The sequence below is a fragment of the Crocuta crocuta genome, unplaced genomic scaffold, assembly GCF_008692635.1.
Source record: "Crocuta crocuta isolate KB4526 unplaced genomic scaffold, BGI_CrCroc_1.0 scaffold367, whole genome shotgun sequence".
In the NCBI taxonomy this organism is placed as follows: domain Eukaryota; kingdom Metazoa; phylum Chordata; class Mammalia; order Carnivora; family Hyaenidae; genus Crocuta; species Crocuta crocuta.
This window is the reverse complement of record NW_027527936.1, coordinates 124874-138221: the sequence shown is the minus strand read 5'-3', so window position 1 is coordinate 138221 and position 13348 is coordinate 124874. Positions and strand designations below refer to the sequence as shown.

Here is a 13348-nt window from a genome sequence, read left to right as displayed (position 1 = left end):
GGGGAGGGTGGCAAATTATTTTACCCCTTAATGTGACTGGGTTTCTCATCTGCATTACAGAGATAATTCCTGTCCTGTCTCCCTTGACCAGATTGTCAAGAGGTGTGAGTGAGATAATACCCTCAGAGGCACTTGAAATGTAACATGCTGTACGATATAGAGCATTATTACTTTTCCTTCTTGTTGACTGGTTCCTCTTAGTGTTGCTGGAGTTGTTCATTATTTTACAGAGGCTCCAACAAGACATCTAGGTGCCTGGACTGAGGAGTTACACACTGCACTTCTTTGAACAGAGCAGGGCAACCCAGGTCTTGCCCAAAGACCTGAGTCAACCCTGACTTTAAAATGGCCCCAGGACTCAGGGGAGAATAGGTCGGCCAGCCAGCTTTCTAAGATTCATGGGCTGAATGACACTCTTGCTTCTTTTTTTACTCTGACAAGAGGTTAAAAAATATAAAGTCCTGAGACCTGGGGTCTTTGGAAACCCAATGCCTGGCCCCTTTCCACCCGCCACTGTGAAGTAATTCACGAGGGCCATCTCAGTAGCCCTGTTCATGAGAGACTCAAGTCCCACAAACAGAACTCGCAGCCCTGTGTGGTGGGCCTTTCACCGAAGTCCCCGGTAGGCCATGTCCCAGGCAGTCAGAGAAGCAAGCAAGCAAGAGAGCCCGTCTGGGTCAGGGAAGGTGTGAACATCTATAGTGCCTCCTCCCCAGTGGGGAGCCGGGATGGTGACACTGTGACACATAATCCCTCCAGGTGACACCGATCATTGGTTGCTGCGGCCCACTGGCAACCAGCCCTCCTGGTCTTACATTATGTTTTCTGAGGGAGTTCTCCAGAGAGTTGCGCCCAGTGCAGACACAATTCCATTTGAGGGTGGCCAACCTACCCCTGTGGGATCAGAGAATGGTAGGTGGAGCCCCTATATCAGGTTCCTTAAACTCAAAATTAATTGACCCCTGGATTGTGTGTATGTGCATGTGTGCACACACAGCAGTCAGTCACAGTGGCTCTGATTCCCCCTTTCGTCTCAACTTCCCAGGCTGGAAGGTAAGGACCAGCTGATAGAGGCTACCGGCCAACACCCATTCACACCTATTTCAGAGAACACGGCTAAAATGCATTTCCTGGCCTCCTTTGCAGTTCGATGTGGCCAACCACCAAAGTTCTCGCCAAAGTTCTCACCCAGTGGATGGACATACATACACGTGCTACTCCTGGGTCTTGGGTTTAAGACGCATCATGCCTCTACCAGGCTCTTGTTCCTTTCCTGCTGGCTTCCGCCCATGGAGACCTAGCTTCAACCATGTAGGCACAATGCCATAGGGGGTGGCAGGGAGCAAAATGGAAAGGAATCTGGCTTCTAGAATGTCTGCATCGAGCAGAGCTTCTTGCTGACTTGGAACACCCACCAGGCAGTTACATAAGAAACAAATATACTTCTAGGGCACCTGGGTGGCTCAGTTGGTTGAGCATCTGACTCTTGATTTCGGATCAGGTCATGACCTTGAGGTTCGTGGGATCTAGCCCTATATCAGGCTCTGTGCTGACAGCGTGGAGACTGCTTGGGATTCTCTCTCTCCCTCTCTGCCTTTCCCCACCTTAGACACGTGTACTCTCTCTCTCTCTCAAAAAAAGTTAACATGTTTTAAAAGAGAAAGAAACTTCTATCTTCTTTCATCCACTGTGTTATAGCTGGGCCTTTTTGTTACAGCAGTCAAGCCTTACTCCCACTAGCATAGAGAGAAAAGCATGATGGGCTAAAGGTTTCTCAGGCTAACATAATAGTCTAGCCCACCAGTTCTTAAGACAATCTGTCACTGATTGTCATAGGCTTTATATGACAGGAGGCAGCCTGGGAAGGAAGCAGGGCACTCCACTGGGTAAGACTGAATCAACAGACCAATGTTTTCACTTTGGCTAGCACATTGATTAGTGTTGTAAATTTTGGGTGCTTTTCACTAACAAATTGAATTTCAATTGCCTCTTCTGTAAAATGGGGATAATAATACTTTATTCCCAGGGCTATAGGAGGATTACATGAGATAATGTAAATCAAGTGCTCAAAAATGTTTATTGTTATTAATGCCATCAGCTGATATCTGGGCCTGATTCTTCCCACCCTCTTTCCCCAGGAAGGAGGGAAGGAAGCTAATGTCTTGAGTTTTCCACAAGGTCAAAAAAATACTCAGTGTCTCCTAAATGAATTCTAAATCCCCAAAGCTTCCCACACAAAATGTTTCTTATGCAGCTACTATGGGCCAGGACCTAGGAGGCAGTTGGAGGACAGAGATGCCCTTGGGGAAATTCGTTTCTACTTTGCTTCTCAGAAAGTGTCAGTCCTTTCCAGACTGACAAGGTGGAGTCCAGCTCACCTACTTAATGGAAATTTATGTTGACTAGCCAAGAAATCCCAACTCTTTCTCCCACCTCCTTACTGGATGTCGGGGCTCTGCTGCACCAAGGTTAAATCTTCATCTGGGGGCAGTGGCACCTGTGTAGCTCAGTCAGTTGAGTGTCCGACTCTTGATTTCACCTCAACATGATCTCAGGGTGATGGGATCAAGCCCCACAACAGGCTCTGTGCTGGGTGTGGAGCCTGCTTGGGATTCTCTCTCTCTCTCCTCCATCCCTCTCCCCCACTATCTCTTTCTCTCTCTCAAATAAAAAAATTAAAAGCATCTAGGTGTTTCCAATGAATAGGTAGATTGAATCTGGAAACTCCTTCTCCCAGTCACTACCCCAAGCAGGACTGACTTTCTTTTTTAAGTTTATTTCTTTATTTTGAGAGAGAGCGAGCACGTGAGTACATGTGAGCAGGGGAGGGGAGGAGAGAAAGAGATTCCCAAGCAGGCTCTGTGCTGTTAGCACAGAGACTGACTTGGGTTTCAAACTCACAAACCATGAGATTATGACCTGAGCCGAAATCAAGAGTTGGACTCTTAGCTGACTGAGCCACACAGGCACTCCCTCAAGCAGGACTTTCTTAAATGGCTCTGACCTTGGCATTGACCTTGGCATTGATCTGCAGAACCTTCCATGGCTTGTATTGCCTATAAGCTAAAGCCCAAACTCTGCATGGCCCCCAGGGTTCCCCCCAATTTGGATCCAGACTGTTTCCATTAATGACACTCATGACTAAGACTGAGTGTTTCATGCGGCACAAGCTCTGGACCAAGGGCTTTATGTGTGCTGCCCCGTTCGCTTTCCCCTAACTTCAGGAGATGGTGTCTTGGCTTAGTTGTCTCATCTAAAATGGGAACGTTCCAAGAAAAGCATCCTCACAGGGTGTAGGTAAAATCAGTTAATGGCCATTACTGCGTCATCCCTATTTGATCGATGAGGAAGTTGGGGTTTAGGGGTGTTAAGTAACTTGCCCAAGACCACAAGCCTGATAAGTGACAGAGGTGAAGCCTGAACCCAGGAAGTCAGGCTCCAGCGACCAGGCTAGTGTGCCTTCCCTCCATCACTGAATGCTGCGCTCAACTTAGACCGAACTTGCAGGGCACCTGGTGCCGCCTCCAGGCCTTTGCACACGGGTTCTCTGGGCTGGTGAAATGCCTCCTCCCGTCATCCCTCAGGAAGCCTTCCTCTCAGCTGTCCCCTCCCCACCCTAGGCAGAGGCAGACATCCCCTCCGTGTCCCCTCAGCTTTCTCATCAGGCCTCGCTCCACTCCCCCCTCACCAAACTGTCATTAGAAGGAGGGCACGCGCCCTCAGGGCGACTGTCCCCATCCCCCCTGGCTCCGCCACGCCTGGCCTGGCACGGAGCAGACCCCTGCAAATGTTTGTTAGAGTTACTGCAAGCCAAATCCATCAGGGCAAGAGTGGAGCGCGATACCTGCTGGCAGGGGCGCCAGCCTGTTCTCAGCTGTCAGCGCGTGCTCCAGAGCGAGTGCACTTTTCTTTGGCCCAAGCCTTCTCCCCATTTGCCAGAACTTCCAGTACCTTGGCCCTGTCTCTCGCTTTGCTCTCCAGCCTCCCCACAAAGTCGGCCAGCGGGGAGTTCACCCCTACAGGGGCCCGTACCATCGAGCAGCTTGAGTCTGGAAGATTCCTCACCTCTCCAGTTCATTTATTCAACAGCTATTTATCAAACACCGACTTAGAACCAGGTACTGTGCGTGGCACCAGATACAGGGTGGAGAGCAAACCACACGTGGTCTCTGGCCTCACGGAGCTTATATGCTGGTGGGGGAGACGGTCAACAAGAAGTAAACATGATGTGCAACAGCAAGTGTCCTACGAAGGGGAAGAATAAGGGACTTTGAGATAGATGAACTACCTACTCAAGCACAGCAGTCAGGGAAGCCTTCTCTGAGGAGGTGGGATGAAGACAAAGCTTGAGGGCATAAAAAGCTCAGCCATGACAAAGGTAGGGGAAGAGCATTTGGAGCAAGGGAACAGCATATGCAAAGTCCTGGAGGTGGGAACAGGTTGAAATGTTGAGAAAAGGAAGGAAAGCCAGGGTGGCAGAAACACAGTGAGCAATATCAGAACTGGCTAGAAATCGGGTTGGGACTGAAGAGGAAGAGCCTGGGTTTTATCTTTGGAAGAATAGGGTAATCGAGCCAGAGTTTTACATCAGAGTTGGTATGACACAATTTGCGTGTTGAGAGCTCTCTCTGGTTGCCTTGAACGGAGTGACAAAGCAAGAGAGAAGCAAGGTGATCTTGTGGAGGGCAGTGATCTGGGGACAGGTGAAGTGGTCACACCAGGGTGACGGCTGCAGGTTCAAGGAGAAGAGGACTGACCCCAGAGATCTTAAGAAGTGAAATCTTTCAGAGGTTTTTAGAAGAACGAAAACAACTTTATTGGATGCCTGCAACAGCCCCAGCAATGGGGTAGGAGTTGGGGACACCAGAAAGGGTTGGGGATAGAAACAAAAGATACAAGTCCTCAACCCTGAAAACAAATACATGGTCACCATTCTCCCCCACCCCCATCTCTCAGGGGAGATTGAACCCAAGGTCAACTCAGATGCTGAAAGTTCTGGGCCGTTTCCATCTCATTCGACGGTGTCAACAGACTCTTCTGGAGTTGGGGACTGGAAATGTGAAACGGGCTTTCCATATTCTCGGGCTGTCAAGCTGCCAAACTGCAGGATTGCGGCACTGACCTGACATCAAGGGAACAGTGAGCCACCAGCTGGGATAGCCAGGGAGACGAGGAGGGGAAGAAGGGAGCCTCGGAGCAGGAGCAGCCCCTCCTGTCCTCTGTGAGAAAGGACAAGTTGGGCTCTGCTTTCTGTCCCCCGCTCCCCACTCCTGGGAGCCTGCCGACCACCCTGCCCTCCCTGTCTGTCTCCCTCAGGAGCACTCTAGGCCAGCGACCCCCTCCTTAAAACGACGCCCTCTCGCCCACTGCTACACATCTCAGATGCCATCCGGGAGGACAGAGATCTGATCAGACTAACGCTGAGGACTGAAAGAACCCTTCAGCTCTTCTTGCCTTCTTGAGGAATTTGCCTTTTTCAAAAGGGATTTCTGGGTCATTTAAATGATCTCTGCCCCCTGCCCTACTTCTCTGAAAGGGCCCTCTCCCCCAGGGTTTTAGCAAACTCTACTTCTGAGCCCAAGGATCTCCTCAATTTAGTCTCTGGGGAGGGTAGTCCCGTCAAAGAGTGGCGGTGAAAGAATCTTCCCGGGGGTGACATTCGAAGCAAGTATTTAATAACCAGTGTGAATAAGCACCAAGGAATTGCCAGCTGGAGGACCCCATAGCCTTGGGTCTGCCAGGCATTAACCGTAATGGGGTCCTGCGGGAGCCCCGGGCAGGGGGCCACTTAAAGGCACTCAGGGGAAGTGAACATTTGCCAACAAGCACAGAAGTGGTTCTACATTCTTACAACTGGTCTGGCAGTACTGGTCCATCTGTCAGTCCTGGGTCTGCCCTAATCTTGCTCAGTCTCTGCTGTTCGACTGGGACACCACCAGGCCATTTGTGCCCTCTGTTAGGGGAAAAGTGGCCCGAGCAGAGCTGGGTAATGAAATGGCCTCTGAGCAGAGCCAGCTGCGCGGAATCCTGGGTGAACAGGATCTCAGGCCCTTGACCCACCGTGTGACCTTGAAGGGCCGAGCCGCCTCTGACCGTCCCTCCTCTCGCCCCTCCTTGCAGTTATTTTTGTCCAGCCTGATGGCCCTTGGCTGTCCCCACGGTCTGGGCTCTGTGAGCCGGATACAAACCAGGCGGCACAAACGTCTGGCGCTGAATCCCAAGAGGGTTCCTCTCTGGGCGCCATCACATGGGAACATGACCTTCCACACTGTGCACCCAGCAGGGACCACACATCTGGAGGCTGGTGACGGTGCGAGCGGCCAGGAGCTGGGTTCTCTTTGCTCGTCCTGGCTCTTGTCTGGGGGCGCCGCCCCTGTTTTGTTGGAGTCCTATTGCTGGCCAGACCCCTCCCAGCTCTGTGCAGGGAAGCGTGGGGTAGCTGGAGGGTAGGTATCTGCAGTGGGGAAGGCGGTCCGAGCAGGCCCTGCTGGGCCCCTAATCCCCAGGCCTTGGCTGTGGTGGATGGGGGGGCTGTCCTGTGGTTCACTGCAATGGGGTGGGCAGGGGTTCTCCGGAGACAGCTTTGGGGCCCCTGCTCAGTTACTGTCGCCAGAAGCAAGGCAGACACTACGTCCTGGCGCTGGGGCCCGGGAAGGCTGCACCCGTCAGTCACTGCTCTGGCTGGGGTCTGATCTCTCTAGGCAAGCAGCCTGCCTGAGGCCACTGTGCCTTTTAGGTGAAAGCTTTGCTCCCAGACCTTAGATCATGCCTGCTGCCCCCTGTGTGCAGGGGGGACAGGAAAGAGTCTGGGCAAAGCTAGTGGGGGCCCTCCCACGACTTATTTGTCCAGGTAAGAAATGACACTAGGCCTCTGAGATCACGACAGCTCCGGGAGAGCTGGGTGGACGGGCAGTGAGGAGGGGAGACGGGCCAGAGGAGGAAGGGGCCTTCAGAGATAGGTGAGGCAGGCCAGGAAGCGGGGCAGACGACAGCACTGTTTTTACAGCTCCTGGAAAAGGAACCCTCCTCGCTCCTGGGGAGAAGCCAGCTCAGAAAGCCCCGATTTCAGTGATTTCAGAGACCCAGGAGTGGCAGAGCACAGCAGCCCCTGGGGAAGAAGGCCTGGGGGCAGGAACACCCACATAAGCAGGGGACCCCATGATGCCAGGGAGCGCCGGGGAAGAAGATCGCATGAGGGGTGCCATGTGGCTGCTCCTGGCAGCCCTGATGCTAGGGGCCACGGGGAGGGGGGCGGCGGGCCTCTCCAGGGGGCGGGCCCTCCGGGTGGAAGATGCCCCTCGACTGGGCNACGGGAGTGGTGGGGAGGGGGGGGATGGGGTAAACAAGAGAGGAGGTGCTGGGGAGGATGGGACCGGGCACTCTTCCCAGGATGGTGAGCTGGTTGCCGGGGCCCGACAGCCCTGGACAGCTATGGAAGAAGGACCAGGGCCAGGCAGGGAAGGCCAGGGGGCCAGCGGGCATGGGAGAAGGCTCCATCTCAGCTGCGTAGCTGTTGAGGTGTGAGAGAAGACGAATCCGGACAGGGTCTGCACGGCTGCTCGGCCCTTCCAGGACCCCCAGGTACCTGATGACCTCGGTGAGGCACTCCCGAAAACCGATGCTCCGGAAGTCAACTGCCAGGGCTCGGGCATCAAAGAATCCTGCAAAGTGAGGCGTGGTGAGGGCGTACCAGGCGGGGGACGAGTGCTGATCCCGGGGTCGGTCCCATGTGACCTTGCGCATGTCACCTCACCTCTCTGAGCCCTGGTCCCCACAGCTGGGAAGTGGGAATAATCACCCTTCCTGGGGTATCTGGGATGTGTTGTGAGGACCACATGAGTCCACTGAACTGTGAAGCAGGATAAAATGCAGAGTACTGTTTTCATCGCAATTCACGATTAACACAGAGAAGAAACTTCGCGACTGAGATTATGTCATTTAAGTGGACACTTGCCAGGTGTGACAAGCCTGTGCACGCAGAGGTGTAGAACACCATTGCCTGCTGGTGGGGGCGGATGCTGGGAGGTGGCGGCAGCGGCTATCAGAGCTGGGGGACTCCTCAGAGAAGGCAGCATGATGTCACAATGAAGCCTGAGGCATTTGGACCTCAACGTTTCCACTTAACTAGCTGCCTGACTGTGGACAAGCCTCTTAATCTCTCTAAGCCTCAATTTCCGGGGCTGTAAAATGGGCAGATGGTAATACCTGCTGCACAGGGCTGTGAGGGTGACATTAAATGCGGTGGTGCGCAGAAACAGTCAATGAATTCAAAGTCAGCCATCATTTACACTTGAGCCTTGAACAACATGGGGTTAGGGGCACTGATCCTCCCCCAGGGTAGTCGAAAACTGAGCAAACTTTTGACTCCTCAGAAACTACTAAAGTGAGAACCACCAGGGATAACTTTTTCTGTGATAGCAATTCACTGGAGAGACGAACTGCTCACGCGGAGATGATTAGTGTCACATGAAGTCCTAAGCAAATAACTTGCAACACTTGAGCTCAGGGCAGGAGGAGCAGGAAGTAGCTAGGAAATTATTACAGTAGCACGGTGTGCATACACTACAGCTAATTTTATGCAGTCAAGATTATAGTGCATCTTTCCATTCACATTTCTCTCCACTGCACGTGTGGTCTGTAAGTATTTGTATGAGAAAGTTTTGATAAGTCTGAACGTGTATATATTTTATGGTCGTGAATGATAAAACAGACTAGCATCTTCATTTATTGTATGCATTCATGACATACCTAACTTTTTCTTATTCTTTCCCAATATTTCTAGGCTACGGGGTGCATCTGCAATTTTTTTCCCAAACTGTTGCAAATCTCCAAAAATTTTTCTAACACATTTACTTCAAAAACTCTGCATATGACCTTCACTATTCAAACCTGTGTTGCTCAAGGGTCAAGGGAATATTACTGGTTTGGCCACTGTGGGCATTTGAGTGTGTCCTCTGGCCTGAAGGGCTGTCAGGAAGGTAGGACCCTGATCTGGTCCTCAGCTGCTGCCATCAGGCTGGGACCCTCTCTTTGGCTGGTTTCAGTAAGGTCCAACCAGCTGAACTGCCCACAGAGGTATGGAATTCTCACTGCCTTCTATACAATACCTGCCCCGCTCTCACCCACCTTCTATACAAAGACAGAACAGCCTCTGCGAGCACTGGCCTCATGACTATGGCAGCAAATATCAGGTCCTTGGTTCATGGCTGAGTACTTAATTTGCATGATCTGATTTACTCCTCAGAAAACCCTATCATTATTCCCATTTCAGAGATGAGAAACTGAGGAATAGAGAAGCCAAATCACTTGTTCAAGGTCATAGAGCTGGCAAGTAATAGACCCAAACTCACAATTCATGGGATTTGAATCAACTCAGTTCGGGATTCTAATGCAAAGCTAGTGTCTAAGCCACATCTCTGTCTTCCCATGAGCCCTCAGCTAGAAAATGATGACAACAACCCCCAGCCTCAAGATTCTTGTGAGAATCGAGTGAGATAACAACGGTGAAGGCATTTTGAAATTACAAAATGCTGCCCCAAATATTAGTCACTATTTTTCTTTTAATGGGGTAACCATAAATCTAGTTTGAAATATCTCCCCAGCTGGTTGATTGGAATCAGGAGTTTTCACTGTTGGCCACGCATTCCTCTGGCAGAAATTCTTGAAGTGACCACCTGCCTCAGGGTCATCAGGCGTGCTTGCTACACTTGCAAATTCCTAACCTCCAGGCCAGACCTCCTGGCTCAGAATCTCTGGGGTGTGCCCCAGGGCTGCCTGTCCCCAGATGATAGTGCGGTTCACTGAAGCTTGACAAGCACCAGGCTGGGTCACTTAAAATGCAATTGTTCCCTCCAAAAGTAGCAAGTTAAGGTCTTAGGACTTAGGTTCTTATGGTCAAGGTCTGTGGAGCTTTCACGATTTCTCAGTTGTGAAATCACCAAAATATACAGTGAAGCGTAGTCTTTTGAAAGCCACAGTTCCATGACTTCACTGTAATGCACCCGCTCAAAATAAAGGAATGAGTTACGATTGTATGCTACCACACAATCCCACGATTGACCTTGAACTGTGAGCATGACATATGATCCCAGCACCGCTAAGGACACAGTATCACCCCAGCACTAGCCCAGAAGGCACACCAGTGGCCAAAAATCTCAGGCAGACCCCTCCCAAGGGTTTCAACTGGGATCCCAGTGAGAACGAGTTCGTTCAGGCTAATGCGTAAGGAGGGTGAGGAGTAAGGCGGGGAAGCCATGGGTATAGTCTGTGTAGAAGGGCTCTTTCAAGGGCTAAGGCCGGAAGGAGTGGAGTTGAGAACAAGGTTGGGACAAGTGGGGACACTGGAAGTGGAGAGGGCGACACTGAAAGAAGAGAAACAGGCTTTGTGGCTGCTCCACCTGCACCTGCTTTAGCCCCACCATCGACTGTGGACTCCATGAGGGCAGGGACTGTGTCTGCTTCGCTCACCGGTGGATCCCCAGGGCCTAGACCCGGCACATTTGTTGCATGAATGACTCCCGGGAGAGAAGAGCATCAGTACCTGTCCCACCGGTGGCGTGGAGCATTTTCAAGTGATCCACTGTCATCTGCAGGACCTCGGCCTTCTCCAGCTTGGAGGAGCCCTGTGTGCGCGGAAGACAGAAGTGTGAAGGCGTCCAGCTGACCTCTCACTTCCCCGCGGCGTCAGCAGCCCTCACCAGCTCAAGGTCTTCCTCCGGCTCCACCACTGCCTGCCTTCAGGCTTCTGCTTTGGCCAAGGTGCCCAGCAGAATAGATTCTCTTCAGTTCTCATTTTAGTCCGCCCGCCCACCGCACTGCTGAGCGTCCCTCCTGAAACCTCCCCACTTCCCTTGACTTCCATGACACCCTGTTTTCTTGCATCTTCTTCCACCTGGCTCTGCCGGTCCGTTAAAATGGGGCTATCGCCCTGTGGGTGTTGGCTCCCTTTTCTCGTTCGCTAGGCACACTTTCCCTGGGAGGTCTCATCTGTGACCTCCATGACTTAGTGCACCGTCACCAGAATGCCACTCCTGCGTGCCCATCTGCCTCCTAGCCCAGCCCAAGATCTAGCTCAGCATCTTAGTGCCACAACACTTGTTCTTCCTCTATTCTCTCTCTTGAGGAATGAATCCTAAGCATCCAGCATCACCTGATCTCCCAAGCGAAAGCTGACCGTCAGACCCTCCATGTAAGTTCTTGAGGCCAGGTAGCAGGTCTAGGTCACAGCTGGACCTGTGCAAGTTTGAGTGAATGTCTGTGGAATGACTGACTTCTCACCAGCAGGAAGAAAGGCACGTGACCCATGATCATGCTTGGAGCACAGGGTAGAGAATCTTCCAGGCTGTGATTGATTTAACTGTCTGACTGTCCCACTGCAGTCTTCCTCTGTCCACATGTGTACTGTCAGGGGGCTTGCTCCCCGAGCAGCCTGTTCCACTTTCAAACAGCTCCGGAACTGTCAGTAGTGCAGAGGGCTGGGGGGGCTTTAGAAGCACACAGTTCAGTGTTCCCATTCCGCTCTGCTCTCTACTAGCTGTGTGATCTAGTGCGAGTTACTTCACCTCTCTGTGCTTCAATTTCCTTAACCTGTGCCATGGGCATAATAATCCCTACCCTCTGGGATCATTGTGAGGATTCATTTCAATGGGACGACGGACACAGAGCCGAAACATCTGAGACACCACAGTAAATATAACTTTCCATTCCCCTTATCCCTGGCTAGTGACAGATATCAGTAAACAAAACCCCAGCACTGCAGGCAGCTGCTACCAATCAGTAAGACATGCCATGAAAAATGGACCTTATCTGCCACCTGCATGGCACTTCCTCTAGCACAACCAGGAAGGTCACATACCTGTTTCTCAAAGGCAGTGGGGACCAAGCGTCGCAGTTCAGAAAGGCTGCTGTTGATACGGTCTCGGCGCCGTTTCTCTATAATCTAAAAAACGACAAGAATTTACCTGCAGCCACTTTACCAGTTTCCAAAGTGCTGTAACGGACGCTGACTCGTATTTAAAACATTGTGAGGGAGGGAAATCTATTCTTACTTTATGGAGGAGGAAACTGAGGCTCAGAGAGGGGCACTGACTTGCTTAAGTTCACACAGGAAGGAAGTACAAAGCTGGGAGTAGAACTCGGATCTCTCTCGTCTTGGTCTGTCGGGGTGATAGTCAAATTGCTTAACCACTGGTACGGCAGGGTACCAACCAGTCAGAACAGGGACATGAGCCATAGCACGGGAGCAGTTCCCAGAGGTTCCTGCAGGTCAGGGTTACCTCTTCAGTTGCTGGGTCATGAAGACGCATTGCTTCTAGTCGGGAAGGCCCTCCAATCACACTACCTCATTCTCATCTCACCAGACTGGTAGCAGAACACTGCTAGCAGGGCAGACATTATGACCCCGATTTCACAGATAAAGATGAGGGCTGGAAGGAAGTGGTTTCCTAAGAGAGTGGCAGGGCTGGTCTCTGCCACATTCCAGGTCTTAGGACTCCCAGGGCAGAAGCACAGCTGCATCCTGGGGGAGAAGGGGGGCTGGGGGTCAGCCAAGAGCAAGCCAGGGAGCCTCCTTCTCTGACCCCCATCCCCTACCCCTCAGCACACAGAGAGGAAATGAAAATTCTGGGCTCAGAGAGCAGAGATGGAAGGCTGGAATAAATAATAAGGGCTAACTGGGTGTCACATGCTGTTCTGAGTGCGTTATATTAATCCATTTAATCTTCAAAACAGCCCTTTGGGGTAGGCACTATCATTTTTTTCAGTTACACAGTTGAAGAAGTGAGGCACAGAGAGGTTAAGTGGCTCACCCAAAGTCATTCAGCTAGCTACTGGCAGAGCCAGAATTTGCACTCGGGCAGTCTGGATGGGGGTGATGTTTCCCACCACGGTTCTCTGGACCAGGCCCCTGGGGACCCAGGGCAAAGATTTGTCGGGCGACTCTGCGGAGACAGACACTCACCCCTCGGCGTTTCTTCCTAGCTTGCATCTGCGAAGGGCTAGGGGTGGACAGCGGCCTGGCCATCTGGCTGCAGAAGAAGAAAAAGTCTGATTTTTCAGAGCTCAGGGACCATCTCCCTGGCCCGGGCTGACCTTGGAGAAGGCGGGGATGTGGGCGGGCACAGCCCCCTCCCAGGCGACCGTGGTCTCCCAGGAGGCCGAGGGTTCCCAAGCCGGGAAGTGGAGCAGGGCAGGCGTGGGTGGGGGCCCGTTGCACCCCCACCCCCCACCTCCGGCCAAGTGGCCCTGCGCTCGGTTTCCTGCCCCAGGGCCGCGCGACGGCTGGGGCCGCGGGGGGCTGTGCTCTCCACCTCCCCCCCTGCCCCCTCGCCCCTCGCCCCTCGCCCCTCGC

The 13348-nt window shown here is 52.3% G+C and overlaps 1 protein-coding gene across 1 annotated transcript in view; it reads right to left on the bottom strand.

Annotated features, from left to right (window-relative positions):
• Positions 1-4804: 4804 nt before the first annotated feature.
• Positions 4805-13348, bottom strand: part of HEYL (hes related family bHLH transcription factor with YRPW motif like) — a 15062-nt gene continuing 6518 nt past the window's right edge. The window contains 5 exon segments of the mRNA XM_077751941.1: positions 4805-7308; positions 7310-7661; positions 10541-10622; positions 11855-11938; positions 12959-13025. Coding sequence (XP_077608067.1) covers positions 7050-7308; positions 7310-7661; positions 10541-10622; positions 11855-11938; positions 12959-13025 — 844 coding nt within the window. The 3' untranslated portion in view covers positions 4805-7049.